The 20,237-nt window shown below is 54.9% G+C and overlaps 4 protein-coding genes across 4 annotated transcripts; all 4 read left to right on the forward strand.

The window, feature by feature from the left end:
- Positions 1–668: 668 nt before the first annotated feature.
- LOC132328045 (inositol 1,4,5-trisphosphate receptor-interacting protein-like 1) lies at positions 669–2,363 on the forward strand. The gene has a single exon (XM_059847832.1). It carries the CDS (start codon positions 669–671, stop codon positions 2,361–2,363), a length of 1,695 nt encoding a protein of 564 aa, XP_059703815.1.
- Positions 2,364–5,946: 3,583 nt separating this feature from the next.
- On the forward strand, positions 5,947–7,641 carry LOC132328046 (inositol 1,4,5-trisphosphate receptor-interacting protein-like 1). Its single transcript, XM_059847833.1, has one exon. It carries the CDS (start codon positions 5,947–5,949, stop codon positions 7,639–7,641), a length of 1,695 nt encoding a protein of 564 aa, XP_059703816.1.
- A 3,587-nt stretch (positions 7,642–11,228) lies between these two features.
- LOC132328047 (inositol 1,4,5-trisphosphate receptor-interacting protein-like 1) lies at positions 11,229–12,923 on the forward strand. Its single transcript, XM_059847835.1, has one exon. The coding sequence runs from the start codon at positions 11,229–11,231 to the stop codon at positions 12,921–12,923; it is 1,695 nt and encodes a 564-aa protein (XP_059703818.1).
- Positions 12,924–16,506: 3,583 nt separating this feature from the next.
- LOC132328048 (inositol 1,4,5-trisphosphate receptor-interacting protein-like 1) lies at positions 16,507–18,201 on the forward strand. The gene has a single exon (XM_059847836.1). It carries the CDS (start codon positions 16,507–16,509, stop codon positions 18,199–18,201), a length of 1,695 nt encoding a protein of 564 aa, XP_059703819.1.
- Positions 18,202–20,237: the final 2,036 nt, after the last annotated feature.

Here is a 20,237-nt window from a genome sequence, read left to right on the forward strand (position 1 = left end):
GGCACCTTTTAGAGACTCGGAGATTTAGCTGAAGCTCAGCGTGGAGTCAAGGCTTAGACTCCGTGATGCTCAAGGCTGCCTCCCAACGTTGATATCTATGAGATTGCCAGTGGAGGGCAGCTGATAAGAAGGACAAGAGAAGGACCAAGAGAGGTTCTTTGAAGAAGATTCGCTCAAAGGCTGCCTTAACCAGCACCCCAGGGCCCCTCCGACAGTCCGAGCTGGGGTGGGGACAAAGGGCGGGGCTGGGCTGGCTGCGGTGTACTGTGACATCCATGACATCATGGGGCCATGTCACAATTGGGGGCAGCTATGCAAGGCCCCAGCAGGTGACGCTGGCCCCGTATTGCTTGGGCAAGCGGTGAGTGCACACGTGGCGGGGAGGCCGGGCTGGGGACAAGGGCCGGGGCAGAAACGCTGCACCCGGGGCTGGCTTTTCCTCCTGCATCCAGGAGCAGCCCCTCATGGCACAGCCTTGGGCAGGGCACCCTGCCGCTGCTGCCGCTGCTGCTGCTGGGGCAGCGGAACGGGCCTGGCTGCTTGCCAGCTCTCTGGGGTCCTGTCCTTCCTGCTCCCAGATCCCTGGGATTCCCGTCGCTGCTGCCCCCGGTGCCAGCTGCCTCCCTCACAGCCCCTCTCAAGGCCTTCTCTCCACCCTCCTGCAGACCATGGATACCTGGGTGTTGTGGCTCTTGCTCTTGCAAATTGCTGTCCCGTACCCACAGCCCGTGGGTGATGGCTTGGACGAGGTGACACGTCTGCGAACGGAGGTGCGTGCCAAGCTCCGGGAAGAGGAGACGATTGGTCTGGAGCGGGAGGTGGAGCAGCTGGTCCTGAAGCAGGGTGCCTGGGCCTGGGGAGACCTGCTCTGCTCTGCCTGGCAGCACTGGCAGGTCTGGGCTCTTGCTGGGCTCCTGCTCCTTCTCCTGGCACTGTGGTATTGGGGGAGGAAAAGGAGCCTGAGGAGAGAGGAGCGTGAAGAAGGACATGGTGGTGGGAATGAAGAGGGAGTCGAAATTGTGGATGCAAATGAAGAAGATGTCGGAAATGAAGAGGAAGGAGACAGTGACCTGGATGGGGAGGAAAGCGACAGTGATGACGGCCGGGCCCAGGAGGTCGACAATGCTGCTGCGAATGAAGAACGTGATGGTGCTGCGAATGAAGTTGGCCATGAGGCTGCAAATGCAGCAAACGCCAATGATGCTGGAAATGAAGTGGAACAATACCGCCATTGTGCCGATAACTTTGGAAGGATCGTGATGGAGCGCATACAGTGGCCTGTGCAGGACCTGCAGGAAGGATGCACATGGACAAGAACCCTGATGGAGCATTTTGCAATTTACTTTCGACGGGTCTTGTCCAACAGTTTCTATCCGGTGCTGCAAGGAGCTATCGGGGTGGGCAGTGCCTTCGAAGGTTGGAGTCCCCGTGAGCAGGATGTTGTGTACCAGGTGCTCATACCCATGACACCTCCTCGAGGGCACAGCTTCCACCTAGAGCTGGGCACTGCAGGGCAGAGGCGCCTGAGGAACTTCCACGTCCGCGTGCAGCAGGAGTGCACCTGCACCAGGGAGCAGCAGGATAAGAACATGCTGTGCTTCCTGCACCACCCTGAGGAGGAGCTCAGGAGGTGTCAGGATCCCAGCCTCCTTCATACCCTGTGCACGGGCTCCTACCTGGACGTGGAGAAAACTGCCCGCTGGTTCTACCAACTGGTGAGAGCAATCTGGCCGGCTTTGCTTGAGTCACACCGTTGGCATTTAGTGCTGCTGCCCTCCAGACGCTCTTGCCAGTTGAAGGTGACCAACGGCAGAGAAAGCTACCGGATCGAGCTGCTGTTTGGGGTGCGGCAAGGCAACTCAGACGTCTTTGTCAGCAGTCAGCCGAGGCAAGCCCACACCTCAAGCACAATCTGGCCGGAGAGCTACGCCGTGGCAGAGATGAAGTTCTTCAGGTACATCGCCAGGCGGGCCCCCCCTGACAGCTTGCACCTGAAATGCCTGCAGTTCTTCACTCGTCTTCAGCTGGGCTTGGGCTTCTCCACCTATACCATCAAGACCATTGTCATGCACATGCTGAGCGTCTTACCCGCGTCACAGTGGCGCAGGAGGCATTTTGTGAGGCGGCTGATGGATATCAGCGAGAGCCTGCGCACATGTGTGGAAATGAGACACCTCAATCACTTCATTGTGGGCAACCAGAGGCTTCCTCAGGGGATCAGCTTGCCCCCAGAGGTCCTAATGGCCCGGTCACGCAATCTCTTCCACGACCTGGAGATGGATCCGGTTGCCCACTCCCAGGCAGTGAGCCAGTACGTGGATCTGCACCACTGGCTCAAACGAATCCTTAAAAATGAGCAGTGAAAGAGGTTCTCCTGCACAGAGCTGTGCTTGTGAGCCTCGCGCCTGGCGGCAGAGGACCAGCTCTCAGCAGGTGGGAAAAGAGGGGAGAACGTGGGCTCCGGAGAGGGAAGGGAAAACGCTGCGTGGCAGCACTGTGCCATCAGCAGCAGCAGCAGTGTCGTCTCAACAGCCTCCCCGGCACTGCCTCCGGCGATCACCTGATTGGCTACAAAGATCAAGGATCACACAAGAGGAGACGCTCTTACTCGCCCACCTCTCTCTTTGAGTCCCTTTTCCCCCCGAGAGCTTCACCTTGTGCAAAGAAGCCGATCTCAGAAGGCCTGACGAGGGAATGTTTGAAAGGACCACTGGTGGCATCATTTGCTTCAGGGGTGCTCCAGGCAGGTCTTCGCGCCGTGCACCACAAAGGATTGCCTTCGGGTCGAGCTTCTTGACTCTGTCTGGGGAGAGAGACTCCCGGGCAATGTTTGGGATCCGTCAGTGGACGGTGTTTCTCCTTGTTCCCGCATGGGAATCCTTCAGGTCAGCATTGTAGCAACTGTGTTGGAGCTGACCTGATATTTTGTATACGTAAAGATCTAGACTGTTAATGTGGATCCATCTATCTATGTATCTATGTATCTATGTAACTATCTGTCTATCTATCTATCTGTCTATCTGTCTATCTACCTATCTATCTATGTATACATAAGATATGCTAGAAAGGTTATCAATTATCGTATATAATAGTAAAATCTACTAAAAGCCAATAGAATAATATAAATAGTATCAAGGGTACGAATGATGTAACTATGATATCATGGTAAGAAATGATTCTGTAGAGTCAAATATGTAATTTTGGTTTTAGAATAGCACATAGCCAGTATTTAGTGTCACTCTAAGTTGCAATACATACTAACGCTCTTAGGGCATTTATATCTGGAAAAGATTTTCATAAAATTGATACCTTTATAACATACATAACTATTATACCGTTACATATCGCACGTAGGAATTGTTTGTAATGTAGAAGTAAGGCCATAGATCGTGTCTCTGTCTGCTGGGGACAAAGCATTGTGCTCTGTAGTTAGTGCTTTTAGGAGTAGCAACCTAGAAAGTTCGTGGCTCTTGATTCAATAAACTACAGTATTCCAGAAGCTAGATTGTGCAAGACTTTATTGTAATCTCAGCCAGGCCTATAGTAGAGGTTAAAGTCACAAGTTGCGAATCTGGGCTTGTGAAGAATCTCCTTGAAATTAGCCAAACTTGCAGTGCTGAATTGGTTCTAATCAGAAATTAGGTCCAGCTGCCCTCGGCCCCTGTGATCACAGGCTGCCAGAAGAGCCTGCCTTGGAAGGGTCCTTAAAAATGGTCTGGCTGCAACCTTGCTGCCAAGGGCAGGGAGACCTTCCACTAGGCCCGGTTGCTCCAAGCCCCGCCCAGCCTGGCCTGCAACACTGCCCGGGATGGGGCAGCCTCAGCTGCTGTGGGCAGCAGCGTGGGCCAGGGCCTCAGCAGCCTGAGAGGCAAGAATGTCTTGCGCATCTCCAGCCCAAGCCTGCCCGCTGTCGGTGGGAAGCCACTGGGCCTGGTGCTGTCCCTGCAGGCCCTTGTCCACACCACAGCCCCTCCCAGGTCCCTGCTGGGCCTGGTGCAGGGACTGAAAGGCCGCAGGAAGGTGCCCCCGGAGAAGGCCTTGGAGAGCACTTGGGGCCAGGAGTGCCGCCATGAGGGCAGCAAGCAGGGCCTGGTGTGGCCGTCGGGACGGGAGGCCACAGGGCGGGCGCTGAGGCCCTGCCAGCTGGAGCTGGGAGCTCTGGAGTGCGGCTGGCAGAGAGCCGTGGGGGATCCGTGCAGCGGCAAGGACACGGGCTTCTAGATGTGCTAGAAAGCAGAGGAGAGCTGGAGAGTGGGCACTGAAGGAGCAGGGCGTCTCCCTGTGTGGAAAAAAACTTCACGACGCCAGGGGTTACGTGCAGGAAAGACACAGAGGAGTCCTGTAATGTTATTGGAATAAAGGGAGAGGCCAAGGGACATTTGCCGTGGGGTGTCTCGATTTGTTGAGACCCAGGACAAGGGCGCAGCCTCCTTTTTGTATCCTAATTCCCAGGTCCATCGCCCTCTTTCTTCTCCCACTGCCTGAGGTACTCGGAAGGTACAAGACTTGCCGAATTGCCTACTGTACGGAACCCCTCTGTCCCTTTGATTGCGGAGGCCGGAATGGGACCATACACACACACCAAGGTTCATGCACAGCAACCAGCTTGCATTGAGTGCTCTCTTCCTTTGTAGAACTGAATGTCTGCCTGCTCAATCCATCCGTATTGGTTGAACCAGTTGCCACCCGGTCAAACAGCCAATAGCTGCTGGCGTCCCCCAACGGTCCGGGCCTGCTCCCCAGTGGTCCACACTGGTTCCGTTTTATAATTAAAGTACTTACAGGATTACCTCTGTTTCCGTTATAAAACGAGGATGAAATAAAACCCTGAGGCCTTCAGGCCAGCTGCTCCCTCTATTTTATATCTTTATAACCCCGCAGAAGGCACAGGAAGGGAAGGAGTGGCGCTGGGGTCACCCACCCTCTATGTATAAAGGCGCCGTTCCCCCTGTCTAGAGCTTAATGCTGGTGCTGATGGGGTTGAGCATTTGTAGCTAGGAATCAGGGGGAAGGCCAACAACACCAGCCTGTGACTCTTAGATGGCGGTTCATCACTGCAGTCCGTGTAGCTGTGCCAGTTTATGCACAGAAGGACAGACCAATCTATCCGGAACCGGTCGCCCAAAATACGTCTTTGGAATGCAGAGCATCTGGTAATTGTGCTGGGAAACACTTTCTGCAGCAGAAAAAATGAGCGCTCTCCCACGGGTGCTTGTGGGGCAGCAAGAGGATGCTGTCATGCTCATCCTTCAGAAAAGCAGCGAGCCTGAAACCAAAGGGCACCTTTTAGAGACTCGGAGATTTAGCTGAAGCTCAGCGTGGAGTCAAGGCTTAGACTCTGTGATGCTCAAGGCTGCCTCCCAACGTTGATATCTATGAGATTGCCAGTGGAGGGCAGCTGATAAGAAGGACAAGAGAAGGACCAAGAGAGGTTCTTTGAAGAAGATTCGCTCAAAGGCTGCCTTAACCAGCACCCCAGGGCCCCTCCGACAGTCCGAGCTGGGGTGGGGACAAAGGGCGGGGCTGGGCTGGCTGCGGTGTACTGTGACATCCATGACATCATGGGGCCATGTCACAATTGGGGGCAGCTATGCAAGGCCCCAGCAGGTGACGCTGGCCCCGTATTGCTTGGGCAAGCGGTGAGTGCACACGTGGCGGGGAGGCCGGGCTGGGGACAAGGGCCGGGGCAGAAACGCTGCACCCGGGGCTGGCTTTTCCTCCTGCATCCAGGAGCAGCCCCTCATGGCACAGCCTTGGGCAGGGCACCCTGCCGCTGCTGCCGCTGCTGCTGCTGGGGCAGCGGAACGGGCCTGGCTGCTTGCCAGCTCTCTGGGGTCCTGTCCTTCCTGCTCCCAGATCCCTGGGATTCCCGTCGCTGCTGCCCCCGGTGCCAGCTGCCTCCCTCACAGCCCCTCTCAAGGCCTTCTCTCCACCCTCCTGCAGACCATGGATACCTGGGTGTTGTGGCTCTTGCTCTTGCAAATTGCTGTCCCGTACCCACAGCCCGTGGGTGATGGCTTGGACGAGGTGACACGTCTGCGAACGGAGGTGCGTGCCAAGCTCCGGGAAGAGGAGACGATTGGTCTGGAGCGGGAGGTGGAGCAGCTGGTCCTGAAGCAGGGTGCCTGGGCCTGGGGAGACCTGCTCTGCTCTGCCTGGCAGCACTGGCAGGTCTGGGCTCTTGCTGGGCTCCTGCTCCTTCTCCTGGCACTCTGGTATTGGGGGAGGAAAAGGAGCCTGAGGAGAGAGGAGCGTGAAGAAGGACATGGTGGTGGGAATGAAGAGGGAGTCGAAATTGTGGATGCAAATGAAGAAGATGTCGGAAATGAAGAGGAAGGAGACAGTGACCTGGATGGGGAGGAAAGCGACAGTGATGACGGCCGGGCCCAGGAGGTCGACAATGCTGCTGCGAATGAAGAACGTGATGGTGCTGCGAATGAAGTTGGCCATGAGGCTGCAAATGCAGCAAACGCCAATGATGCTGGAAATGAAGTGGAACAATACCGCCATCGTGCCGATAACTTTGGAAGGATCGTGATGGAGCGCATACAGTGGCCTGTGCAGGACCTGCAGGAAGGATGCACGTGGACAAGAACCCTGACGGAGCATTTTGCAATTTACTTTCGACGGGTCTTGTCCAACAGTTTCTATCCGGTGCTGCAAGGAGCTATCGGGGTGGGCAGTGCCTTCGAAGGTTGGAGTCCCCGTGAGCAGGATGTTGTGTACCAGGTGCTCATACCCATGACACCTCCTCGAGGGCACAGCTTCCACCTAGAGCTGGGCACTGCAGGGCAGAGGCGCCTGAGGAACTTCCACGTCCGCGTGCAGCAGGAGTGCACCTGCACCAGGGAGCAGCAGGATAAGAACATGCTGTGCTTCCTGCACCACCCTGAGGAGGAGCTCAGGAGGTGTCAGGATCCCAGCCTCCTTCATACCCTGTGCACGGGCTCCTACCTGGACGTGGAGAAAACTGCCCGCTGGTTCTACCAACTGGTGAGAGCAATCTGGCCGGCTTTGCTTGAGTCACACCGTTGGCATTTAGTGCTGCTGCCCTCCAGACGCTCTTGCCAGTTGAAGGTGACCAACGGCAGAGAAAGCTACCGGATCGAGCTGCTGTTTGGGGTGCGGCAAGGCAACTCAGACGTCTTTGTCAGCAGTCAGCCGAGGCAAGCCCACACCTCAAGCACAATCTGGCCGGAGAGCTACGCCGTGGCCGAGATGAAGTTCTTCAGGTACATCGCCAGGCGGGCCCCCCCTGACAGCTTGCACCTGAAATGCCTGCAGTTCTTCACTCGTCTTCAGCTGGGCTTGGGCTTCTCCACCTATACCATCAAGACCATTGTCATGCACATGCTGAGCGTCTTACCCGCGTCACAGTGGCGCAGGAGGCATTTTGTGAGGCGGCTGATGGATATCAGCGAGAGCCTGCGCACATGTGTGGAAATGAGACACCTCAATCACTTCATTGTGGGCAACCAGAGGCTTCCTCAGGGGATCAGCTTGCCCCCAGAGGTCCTAATGGCCCGGTCACGCAATCTCTTCCACGACCTGGAGATGGATCCGGTTGCCCACTCCCAGGCAGTGAGCCAGTACGTGGATCTGCACCACTGGCTCAAACGAATCCTTAAAAATGAGCAGTGAAAGAGGTTCTCCTGCACAGAGCTGTGCTTGTGAGCCTCGCGCCTGGCGGCAGAGGACCAGCTCTCAGCAGGTGGGAAAAGAGGGGAGAACGTGGGCTCCGGAGAGGGAAGGGAAAACGCTGCGTCGCAGCACTGTGCCATCAGCAGCAGCAGCAGTGTCGTCTCAACAGCCTCCCCGGCACTGCCTCCGGCGATCACCTGATTGGCTACAAAGATCAAGGATCACACAAGAGGAGACGCTCTTACTCGCCCACCTCTCTCTTTGAGTCCCTTTTCCCCCCGAGAGCTTCACCTTGTGCAAAGAAGCCGATCTCAGAAGGCCTGACGAGGGAATGTTTGAAAGGACCACTGGTGGCATCATTTGCTTCAGGGGTGCTCCAGGCAGGTCTTCGCGCCGTGCACCACAAAGGATTGCCTTCGGGTCGAGCTTCTTGACTCTGTCTGGGGAGAGAGACTCCCGGGCAATGTTTGGGATCCGTCAGTGGACGGTGTTTCTCCTTGTTCCCGCATGGGAATCCTTCAGGTCAGCATTGTAGCAACTGTGTTGGAGCTGACTTGATATTTTGTATACGTAAAGATCTAGACTGATAATGTGGATCCATCTATCTATGTATCTATGTATCTATGTAACTATCTGTCTATCTATCTATCTGTCTATCTGTCTATCTATCTATCTATCTATGTATACATAAGATATGCTAGAAAGGTTATCAATTATCGTATATAATAGTAAAATCTACTAAAAGCCAATAGAATAATATAAATAGTATCAAGGGTACGAATGATGTAACTATGATATCATGGTAAGAAATGATTCTGTAGAGTCAAATATGTAATTTTGGTTTTAGAATAGCACATAGCCAGTATTTAGTGTCACTCTAAGTTGCAATACATACTAACGCTCTTAGGGCATTTATATCTGGAAAAGATTTTCATAAAATTGATACCTTTATAACATACATAACTATTATACCGTTACATATCGCACGTAGGAATTGTTTGTAATGTAGAAGTAAGGCCATAGATCGTGTCTCTGTCTGCTGGGGACAAAGCATTGTGCTCTGTAGTTAGTGCTTTTAGGAGTAGCAACCTAGAAAGTTCGTGGCTCTTGATTCAATAAACTACAGTATTCCAGAAGCTAGATTGTGCAAGACTTTATTGTAATCTCAGCCAGGCCTATAGTAGAGGTTAAAGTCACAAGTTGCGAATCTGGGCTTGTGAAGAATCTCCTTGAAATTAGCCAAACTTGCAGTGCTGAATTGGTTCTAATCAGAAATTAGGCCCAGCTGCCCTCGGCCCCTGTGATCACAGGCTGCCAGAAGAGCCTGCCTTGGAAGGGTCCTTAAAAATGGTCTGGCTGCAACCTTGCTGCCAAGGGCAGGGAGACCTTCCACTAGGCCCGGTTGCTCCAAGCCCCGCCCAGCCTGGCCTGCAACACTGCCCGGGATGGGGCAGCCTCAGCTGCTGTGGGCAGCAGCGTGGGCCAGGGCCTCAGCAGCCTGAGAGGCAAGAATGTCTTGCGCATCTCCAGCCCAAGCCTGCCCGCTGTCGGTGGGAAGCCACTGGGCCTGGTGCTGTCCCTGCAGGCCCTTGTCCACACCACAGCCCCTCCCAGGTCCCTGCTGGGCCTGGTGCAGGGACTGAAAGGCCGCAGGAAGGTGCCCCCGGAGAAGGCCTTGGAGAGCACTTGGGGCCAGGAGTGCTGCCATGAGGGCAGCAAGCAGGGCCTGGTGTGGCCGTCGGGACGGGAGGCCACAGGGCGGGCGCTGAGGCCCTGCCAGCTGGAGCTGGGAGCTCTGGAGTGCGGCTGGCAGAGAGCCGTGGGGGATCCGTGCAGCGGCAAGGACACGGGCTTCTAGATGTGCTAGAAAGCAGAGGAGAGCTGGAGAGTGGGCACTGAAGGAGCAGGGCGTCTCCCTGTGTGGAAAAAAACTTCACGACGCCAGGGGTTACGTGCAGGAAAGACACAGAGGAGTCCTGTAATGTTATTGGAATAAAGGGAGAGGCCAAGGGACATTTGCCGTGGGGTGTCTCGATTTGTTGAGACCCAGGACAAGGGCGCAGCCTCCTTTTTGTATCCTAATTCCCAGGTCCATCGCCCTCTTTCTTCTCCCACTGCCTGAGGTACTCGGAAGGTACAAGACTTGCCGAATTGCCTACTGTACGGAACCCCTCTGTCCCTTTGATTGCGGAGGCCGGAATGGGACCATACACACACACCAAGGTTCATGCACAGCAACCAGCTTGCATTGAGTGCTCTCTTCCTTTGTAGATCTGAATGTCTGCCTGCTCAATCCATCCGTATTGCTTGAACCAGTTGCCACCCGGTCAAACAGCCAATAGCTGCTGGCGTCCCCCAACGGTCCGGGCCTGCTCCCCAGTGGTCCACACTGGTTCCGTTTTATAATTAAAGTACTTACAGGATTACCTCTGTTTCCGTTATAAAACGAGGATGAAATAAAACCCTGAGGCCTTCAGGCCAGCTGCTCCCTCTGTTTTATATCTTTATAACCCCGCAGAAGGCACAGGAAGGGAAGGAGTGGCGCTGGGGTCACCCACCCTCTATGTATAAAGGCGCCGTTCCCCCTGTCTAGAGCTTAATGCTGGTGCTGATGGGGTTGAGCATTTGTAGCTAGGAATCAGGGGGAAGGCCAACAACACCAGCCTGTGACTCTTAGATGGCGGTTCATCACTGCAGTCCGTGTAGCTGTGCCAGTTTATGCACAGAAGGACAGACCAATCTATCCGGAACCGGTCGCCCAAAATACGTCTTTGGAATGCAGAGCATCTGGTAATTGTGCTGGGAAACACTTTCTGCAGCAGAAAAAATGAGCGCTCTCCCACAGGTGCTTGTGGGGCAGCAAGAGGATGCTGTCATGCTCATCCTTCAGAAAAGCAGCGAGCCTGAAACCAAAGGGCACCTTTTAGAGACTCGGAGATTTAGCTGAAGCTCAGCGTGGAGTCAAGGCTTAGACTCCGTGATGCTCAAGGCTGCCTCCCAACGTTGATATCTATGAGATTGCCAGTGGAGGCTGGTAAGCTGATAAGAAGGACAAGAGAAGGACCAAGAGAGGTTCTTTGAAGAAGATTCGCTCAAAGGCTGCCTTAACCAGCACCCCAGGGCCCCTCCGACAGTCCGAGCTGGGGTGGGGACAAAGGGCGGGGCTGGGCTGGCTGCGGTGTACTGTGACATCCATGACATCATGGGGCCATGTCACAATTGGGGGCAGCTATGCAAGGCCCCAGCAGGTGACGCTGGCCCCGTATTGCTTGGGCAAGCGGTGAGTGCACACGTGGCGGGGAGGCCGGGCTGGGGACAAGGGCCGGGGCAGAAACGCTGCACCCGGGGCTGGCTTTTCCTCCTGCATCCAGGAGCAGCCCCTCATGGCACAGCCTTGGGCAGGGCACCCTGCCGCTGCTGCCGCTGCTGCTGCTGGGGCAGCGGAACGGGCCTGGCTGCTTGCCAGCTCTCTGGGGTCCTGTCCTTCCTGCTCCCAGATCCCTGGGATTCCCGTCGCTGCTGCCCCCGGTGCCAGCTGCCTCCCTCACAGCCCCTCTCAAGGCCTTCTCTCCACCCTCCTGCAGACCATGGATACCTGGGTGTTGTGGCTCTTGCTCTTGCAAATTGCTGTCCCGTACCCACAGCCCGTGGGTGATGGCTTGGACGAGGTGACACGTCTGCGAACGGAGGTGCGTGCCAAGCTCCGGGAAGAGGAGACGATTGGTCTGGAGCGGGAGGTGGAGCAGCTGGTCCTGAAGCAGGGTGCCTGGGCCTGGGGAGACCTGCTCTGCTCTGCCTGGCAGCACTGGCAGGTCTGGGCTCTTGCTGGGCTCCTGCTCCTTCTCCTGGCACTGTGGTATTGGGGGAGGAAAAGGAGCCTGAGGAGAGAGGAGCGTGAAGAAGGACATGGTGGTGGGAATGAAGAGGGAGTCGAAATTGTGGATGCAAATGAAGAAGATGTCGGAAATGAAGAGGAAGGAGACAGTGACCTGGATGGGGAGGAAAGCGACAGTGATGACGGCCGGGCCCAGGAGGTCGACAATGCTGCTGCGAATGAAGAACGTGATGGTGCTGCGAATGAAGTTGGCCATGAGGCTGCAAATGCAGCAAACGCCAATGATGCTGGAAATGAAGTGGAACAATACCGCCATCGTGCCGATAACTTTGGAAGGATCGTGATGGAGCGCATACAGTGGCCTGTGCAGGACCTGCAGGAAGGATGCACATGGACAAGAACCCTGATGGAGCATTTTGCAATTTACTTTCGACGGGTCTTGTCCAACAGTTTCTATCCGGTGCTGCAAGGAGCTATCGGGGTGGGCAGTGCCTTCGAAGGTTGGAGTCCCCGTGAGCAGGATGTTGTGTACCAGGTGCTCATACCCATGACACCTCCTCGAGGGCACAGCTTCCACCTAGAGCTGGGCACTGCAGGGCAGAGGCGCCTGAGGAACTTCCACGTCCGCGTGCAGCAGGAGTGCACCTGCACCAGGGAGCAGCAGGATAAGAACATGCTGTGCTTCCTGCACCACCCTGAGGAGGAGCTCAGGAGGTGTCAGGATCCCAGCCTCCTTCATACCCTGTGCACGGGCTCCTTCCTGGACGTGGAGAAAACTGCCCGCTGGTTCTACCAACTGGTGAGAGCAATCTGGCCAGCTTTGCTTGAGTCACACCGTTGGCATTTAGTGCTGCTGCCCTCCAGACGCTCTTGCCAGTTGAAGGTGACCAACGGCAGAGAAAGCTACCGGATCGAGCTGCTGTTTGGGGTGCGGCAAGGCAACTCAGACGTCTTTGTCAGCAGTCAGCCGAGGCAAGCCCACACCTCAAGCACAATCTGGCCGGAGAGCTACGCCGTGGCCGAGATGAAGTTCTTCAGGTACATCGCCAGGCGGGCCCCCCCTGACAGCTTGCACCTGAAATGCCTGCAGTTCTTCACTCGTCTTCAGCTGGGCTTGGGCTTCTCCACCTATACCATCAAGACCATTGTCATGCACATGCTGAGCGTCTTACCCGCGTCACAGTGGCGCAGGAGGCATTTTGTGAGGCGGCTGATGGATATCAGCGAGAGCCTGCGCACATGTGTGGAAATGAGACACCTCAATCACTTCATTGTGGGCAACCAGAGGCTTCCTCAGGGGATCAGCTTGCCCCCAGAGGTCCTAATGGCCCGGTCATGCAATCTCTTCCACGACCTGGAGATGGATCCGGTTGCCCACTCCCAGGCAGTGAGCCAGTACGTGGATCTGCACCACTGGCTCAAACGAATCCTTAAAAATGAGCAGTGAAAGTGGTTCTCCTGCACAGAGCTGTGCTTGTGAGCCTCGCGTCTGGCGGCAGAGGACCAGCTCTCAGCAGGTGGGAAAAGAGGGGAGAACGTGGGCTCCGGAGAGGGAAGGGAAAACGCTGCGTGGCAGCACTGTGCCATCAGCAGCAGCAGCAGTGTCGTCTCAACAGCCTCCCCGGCACTGCCTCCGGCGATCACCTGATTGGCTACAAAGATCAAGGATCACACAAGAGGAGACGCTCTTACTCGCCCACCTCTCTCTTTGAGTCCCTTTTCCCCCCGAGAGCTTCACCTTGTGCAAAGAAGCCGATCTCAGAAGGCCTGACGAGGGAATGTTTGAAAGGACCACTGGTGGCATCATTTGCTTCAGGGGTGCTCCAGGCAGGTCTTCGCGCCGTGCACCACAAAGGATTGCGTTCGGGTCGAGCTTCTTGACTCTGTCTGGGGAGAGAGACTCCCGGGCAATGTTTGGGATCCGTCAGTGGACGGTGTTTCTCCTTGTTCCCGCATGGGAATCCTTCAGGTCAGCATTGTAGCAACTGTGTTGGAGCTGACCTGATATTTTGTATACGTAAAGATCTAGACTGATAATGTGGATCCATCTATCTATGTATCTATGTATCTATGTAACTATCTGTCTATCTATCTATCTGTCTATCTGTCTATCTATCTATCTATCTATGTATACATAAGATATGCTAGAAAGGTTATCAATTATCGTATATAATAGTAAAATCTACTAAAAGCCAATAGAATAATATAAATAGTATCAAGGGTACGAATGATGTAACTATGATATCATGGTAAGAAATGACTCTGTAGAGTCAAATATGTAATTTTGGTTTTAGAATAGCACATAGCCAGTATTTAGTGTCACTCTAAGTTGCAATACATACTAACGCTCTTAGGGCATTTATATCTGGAAAAGATTTTCATAAAATTGATACCTTTATAACATACATAACTATTATACCGTTACATATCGCACGTAGGAATTGTTTGTAATGTAGAAGTAAGGCCATAGATCGTGTCTCTGTCTGCTGGGGACAAAGCATTGTGCTCTGTAGTTAGTGCTTTTAGGAGTAGCAACCTAGAAAGTTCGTGGCTCTTGATTCAATAAACTACAGTATTCCAGAAGCTAGATTGTGCAAGACTTTATTGTAATCTCAGCCAGGCCTATAGTAGAGGTTAAAGTCACAAGTTGCGAATCTGGGCTTGTGAAGAATCTCCTTGAAATTAGCCAAACTTGCAGTGCTGAATTGGTTCTAATCAGAAATTAGGTCCAGCTGCCCTCGGCCCCTGTGATCACAGGCTGCCAGAAGAGCCTGCCTTGGAAGGGTCCTTAAAAATGGTCTGGCTGCAACCTTGCTGCCAAGGGCAGGGAGACCTTCCACTAGGCCCGGTTGCTCCAAGCCCCGCCCAGCCTGGCCTGCAACACTGCCCGGGATGGGGCAGCCTCAGCTGCTGTGGGCAGCAGCATGGGCCAGGGCCTCAGCAGCCTGAGAGGCAAGAATGTCTTGCGCATCTCCAGCCCAAGCCTGCCCGCTGTCGGTGGGAAGCCACTGGGCCTGGTGCTGTCCCTGCAGGCCCTTGTCCACACCACAGCCCCTCCCAGGTCCCTGCTGGGCCTGGTGCAGGGACTGAAAGGCCGCAGGAAGGTGCCCCTGGAGAAGGCCTTGGAGAGCACTTGGGGCCAGGAGTGCCACCATGAGGGCAGCAAGCAGGGCCTGGTGTGGCCGTCGGGACGGGAGGCCACAGGGCGGGCGCTGAGGCCCTGCCAGCTGGAGCTGGGAGCTCTGGAGTGCGGCTGGCAGAGAGCCGTGGGGGATCCGTGCAGCGGCAAGGACACGGGCTTCTAGATGTGCTAGAAAGCAGAGGAGAGCTGGAGAGTGGGCACTGAAGGAGCAGGGCGTCTCCCTGTGTGGAAAAAAACTTCACGACGCCAGGGGTTACGTGCAGGAAAGACACAGAGGAGTCCTGTAATGTTATTGGAATAAAGGGAGAGGCCAAGGGACATTTGCCGTGGGGTGTCTCGATTTGTTGAGACCCAGGACAAGGGCGCAGCCTCCTTTTTGTATCCTAATTCCCAGGTCCATCGCCCTCTTTCTTCTCCCACTGCCTGAGGTACTCGGAAGGTACAAGACTTGCCGAATTGCCTACTGTACGGAACCCCTCTGTCCCTTTGATTGCGGAGGCCGGAATGGGACCATACACACACACCAAGGTTCATGCACAGCAACCAGCTTGCATTGAGTGCTCTCTTCCTTTGTAGATCTGAATGTCTGCCTGCTCAATCCATCCGTATTGGTTGAACCAGTTGCCACCCGGTCAAACAGCCAATAGCTGCTGGCGTCCCCCAACGGTCCGGGCCTGCTCCCCAGTGGTCCACACTGGTTCCGTTTTATAATTAAAGTACTTACAGGATTACCTCTGTTTCCGTTATAAAACGAGGATGAAATAAAACCCTGAGGCCTTCAGGCCAGCTGCTCCCTCTGTTTTATATCTTTATAACCCCGCAGAAGGCACAGGAAGGGAAGGAGTGGCGCTGGGGTCACCCACCCTCTATGTATAAAGGCGCCGTTCCCCCTGTCTAGAGCTTAATGCTGGTGCTGATGGGGTTGAGCATTTGTAGCTCGGAATCAGGGGGAAGGCCAACAACACCAGCCTGTGACTCTTAGATGGCGGTTCATCACTGCAGTCCGTGTAGCTGTGCCAGTTTATGCACAGAAGGACAGACCAATCTATCCGGAACCGGTCGCCCAAAATACGTCTTTGGAATGCAGAGCATCTGGTAATTGTGCTGGGAAACACTTTCTGCAGCAGAAAAAATGAGCGCTCTCCCACAGGTGCTTGTGGGGCAGCAAGAGGATGCTGTCATGCTCATCCTTCAGAAAAGCAGCGAGCCTGAAACCAAAGGGCACCTTTTAGAGACTCGGAGATTTAGCTGAAGCTCAGCGTGGAGTCAAGGCTTAGACTCCGTGATGCTCAAGGCTGCCTCCCAACGTTGATATCTATGAGATTGCCAGTGGAGGGCAGCTGATAAGAAGGACAAGAGAAGGACCAAGAGAGGTTCTTTGAAGAAGATTCGCTCAAAGGCTGCCTTAACCAGCACCCCAGGGCCCCTCCGACAGTCCGAGCTGGGGTGGGGACAAAGGGCGGGGCTGGGCTGGCTGCGGTGTACTGTGACATCCATGACATCATGGGGCCATGTCACAATTGGGGGCAGCTATGCAAGGCCCCAGCAGGTGACGCTGGCCCCGTATTGCTTGGGCAAGCGGTGAGTGCACACGTGGCGGGGAGGCCAGGCTGGGGACAAGGGCCGGGGCAGAAACGCTGCACCCGGGGCTGGCTTTTCCTCCTGCATCCAGGAGCAGCCCCTCATGGCACAGCCTTGGGCAGGGCACCCTGCCGCTGCTGCCGCTGCTGCTGCTGGGGCAGCGGAACGGGCCTGGCTGCTTGCCAGCTCTCTGGGGTCCTGTCCTTCCTGCTCCCAGATCCCTGGGATTCCCGTCGCTGCTGCCCCCGGTGCCAGCTGCCTCCCTCACAGCCCCTCTCAAGGCTTTCTCTCCACCCTCCTGCAGACCATGGATACCTGGGTGTTGTGGCTCTTGCTCTTGCAAATTGCTGTCCCGTACCCACAGCCCGTGGGTGATGGCTTGGACGAGGTGACACGTCTGCGAACGGAGGTGCGTGCCAAGCTCCGGGAAGAGGAGACGATTGGTCTGGAGCGGGAGGTGGAGCAGCTGGTCCTGAAGCAGGGTGCCTGGGCCTGGGGAGACCTGCTCTGCTCTGCCTGGCAGCACTGGCAGGTCTGGGCTCTTGCTGGGCTCCTGCTCCTTCTCCTGGCACTGTGGTATTGGGGGAGGAAAAGGAGCCTGAGGAGAGAGGAGCGTGAAGAAGGACATGGTGGTGGGAATGAAGAGGGAGTCGAAATTGTGGATGCAAATGAAGAAGATGTCGGAAATGAAGAGGAAGGAGACAGTGACCTGGATGGGGAGGAAAGCGACAGTGATGACGGCCGGGCCCAGGAGGTCGACAATGCTGCTGCGAATGAAGAACGTGATGGTGCTGCGAATGAAGTTGGCCATGAGGCTGCAAATGCAGCAAACGCCAATGATGCTGGAAATGAAGTGGAACAATACCGCCATTGTGCCGATAACTTTGGAAGGATCGTGATGGAGCGCATACAGTGGCCTGTGCAGGACCTGCAGGAAGGATGCACATGGACAAGAACCCTGATGGAGCATTTTGCAATTTACTTTCGACGGGTCTTGTCCAACAGTTTCTATCCGGTGCTGCAAGGAGCTATCGGGGTGGGCAGTGCCTTCGAAGGTTGGAGTCCCCGTGAGCAGGATGTTGTGTACCAGGTGCTCATACCCATGACACCTCCTCGAGGGCACAGCTTCCACCTAGAGCTGGGCACTGCAGGGCAGAGGCGCCTGAGGAACTTCCACGTCCGCGTGCAGCAGGAGTGCACCTGCACCAGGGAGCAGCAGGATAAGAACATGCTGTGCTTCCTGCACCACCCTGAGGAGGAGCTCAGGAGGTGTCAGGATCCCAGCCTCCTTCATACCCTGTGCACGGGCTCCTACCTGGACGTGGAGAAAACTGCCCGCTGGTTCTACCAACTGGTGAGAGCAATCTGGCCGGCTTTGCTTGAGTCACACCGTTGGCATTTAGTGCTGCTGCCCTCCAGACGCTCTTGCCAGTTGAAGGTGACCAACGGCAGAGAAAGCTACCGGATCGAGCTGCTGTTTGGGGTGCGGCAAGGCAACTCAGACGTCTTTGTCAGCAGTCAGCCGAGGCAAGCCCACACCTCAAGCACAATCTGGCCGGAGAGCTACGCCGTGGCCGAGATGAAGTTCTTCAGGTACATCGCCAGGCGGGCCCCCCCTGACAGCTTGCACCTGAAATGCCTGCAGTTCTTCACTCGTCTTCAGCTGGGCTTGGGCTTCTCCACCTATACCATCAAGACCATTGTCATGCACATGCTGAGCGTCTTACCCGCGTCACAGTGGCGCAGGAGGCATTTTGTGAGGCGGCTGATGGATATCAGCGAGAGCCTGCGCACATGTGTGGAAATGAGACACCTCAATCACTTCATTGTGGGCAACCAGAGGCTTCCTCAGGGGATCAGCTTGCCCCCAGAGGTCCTAATGGCCCGGTCACGCAATCTCTTCCACGACCTGGAGATGGATCCGGTTGCCCACTCCCAGGCAGTGAGCCAGTACGTGGATCTGCACCACTGGCTCAAACGAATCCTTAAAAATGAGCAGTGAAAGAGGTTCTCCTGCACAGAGCTGTGCTTGTGAGCCTCGCGCCTGGCGGCAGAGGACCAGCTCTCAGCAGGTGGGAAAAGAGGGGAGAACGTGGGCTCCGGAGAGGGAAGGGAAAACGCTGCGTCGCAGCACTGTGCCATCAGCAGCAGCAGCAGTGTCGTCTCAACAGCCTCCCCGGCACTGCCTCCGGCGATCACCTGATTGGCTACAAAGATCAAGGATCACACAAGAGGAGACGCTCTTACTCGCCCACCTCTCTCTTTGAGTCCCTTTTCCCCCCGAGAGCTTCACCTTGTGCAAAGAAGCCGATCTCAGAAGGCCTGACGAGGGAATGTTTGAAAGGACCACTGGGGGCATCATTTGCTTCAGGGGTGCTCCAGGCAGGTCTTCGCGCCGTGCACCACAAAGGATTGTGTTCGGGTCGAGCTTCTTGACTCTGTCTGGGGAGAGAGACTCCCGGGCAATGTTTGGGATCCGTCAGTGGACGTTGTTTCTCCTTGTTCCCGCATGGGAATCCTTCAGGTCAGCATTGTAGCAACTGTGTTGGAGCTGACCTGATATTTTGTATACGTAAAGATCTAGACTGTTAATGTGGATCCATCTATCTATGTATCTATGTATCTATGTAACTATCTGTCTATCTATCTATCTGTCTATCTATCTATCTATCTATGTATACATAAGATATGCTAGAAAGGTTATCAATTATCGTATATAATAGTAAAATCGACTAAAAGCCAATAGAATAATATAAATAGTATCAAGGGTACGAATGATGTAACTATGATATCATGGTAAGAAATGATTCTGTAGAGTCAAATATGTAATTTTGGTTTTAGAATAGCACATAGCCAGTATTTAGTGTCACTCTAAGTTGCAATACATACTAACGCTCTTAGGGCATTTATATCTGGAAAAGATTTTCATAAAATTGATACCTTTATAACATACATAACTATTATACCGTTACATATCGCACGTAGGAATTGTTTGTAATGTAGAAGTAAGGCCATAGATCGTGTCTCTGTCTGCTGGGGACAAAGCATTGTGCTCTGTAGTTAGTGCTTTTAGGAGTAGCAACCTAGAAAGTTCGTGGCTCTTGATTCAATAAACTACAGTATTCCAGAAGCTAGATTGTGCAAGACTTTATTGTAATCTCAGCCAGGCCTATAGTAGAGGTTAAAGTCACAAGTTGCGAATCTGGGCTTGTGAAGAATCTCCTTGAAATTAGCCAAACTTGCAGTGCTGAATTGGTTCTAATCAGAAATTAGGCCCAGCTGCCCTCAGCCCCTGTGATCACAGGCTGCCAGAAGAGCCTGCCTTGGAAGGGTCCTTAAAAATGGTCTGGCTGCAACCTTGCTGCCAAGGGCAGGGAGACCTTCCACTAGGCCCGGTTGCTCCAAGCCCCGCCCAGCCTGGCCTGCAACACTGCCCGGGATGGGGCAGCCTCAGCTGCTGTGGGCAGCAGCGTGGGCCAGGGCCTCAGCAGCCTGAGAGGCAAGAATGTCTTGCGCATCTCCAGCCCAAGCCTGCCCGCTGTCGGTGGGAAGCCACTGGGCCTGGTGCTGTCCCTGCAGGCCCTTGTCCACACCACAGCCCCTCCCAGGTCCCTGCTGGGCCTGGTGCAGGGACTGAAAGGCCGCAGGAAGGTGCCCCCGGAGAAGGCCTTGGAGAGCACTTGGGGCCAGGAGTGCCGCCATGAGGGCAGCAAGCAGGGCCTGGTGTGGCCGTCGGGACGGGAGGCCACAGGGCGGGCGCTGAGGCCCTGCCAGCTGGAGCTGGGAGCTCTGGAGTGCGGCTGGCAGAGAGCCGTGGGGGATCCGTGCAGCGGCAAGGACACGGGCTTCTAGATGTGCTAGAAAGCAGAGGAGAGCTGGAGAGTGGGCACTGAAGGAGCAGGGCGTCTCCCTGTGTGGAAAAAAACTTCACGACGCCAGGGGTTACGTGCAGGAAAGACACAGAGGAGTCCTGTAATGTTATTGGAATAAAGGGAGAGGCCAAGGGACATTTGCCGTGGGGTGTCTCGATTTGTTGAG

Source organism: Haemorhous mexicanus, chromosome 5 (assembly GCF_027477595.1).
Source record: "Haemorhous mexicanus isolate bHaeMex1 chromosome 5, bHaeMex1.pri, whole genome shotgun sequence".
Taxonomy (NCBI): domain Eukaryota; kingdom Metazoa; phylum Chordata; class Aves; order Passeriformes; family Fringillidae; genus Haemorhous; species Haemorhous mexicanus.

Bases quoted from the DNA above. Each gene is read 5' to 3' on its own strand.
- LOC132328045 (XM_059847832.1), top strand. From the start codon at position 669: ATGGATACCTGGGTGTTGTGGCTCTTGCTCTTGCAAATTGCTGTCCCG.
- LOC132328046 (XM_059847833.1), top strand. From the start codon at position 5,947: ATGGATACCTGGGTGTTGTGGCTCTTGCTCTTGCAAATTGCTGTCCCG.
- LOC132328047 (XM_059847835.1), top strand. From the start codon at position 11,229: ATGGATACCTGGGTGTTGTGGCTCTTGCTCTTGCAAATTGCTGTCCCG.
- LOC132328048 (XM_059847836.1), top strand. From the start codon at position 16,507: ATGGATACCTGGGTGTTGTGGCTCTTGCTCTTGCAAATTGCTGTCCCG.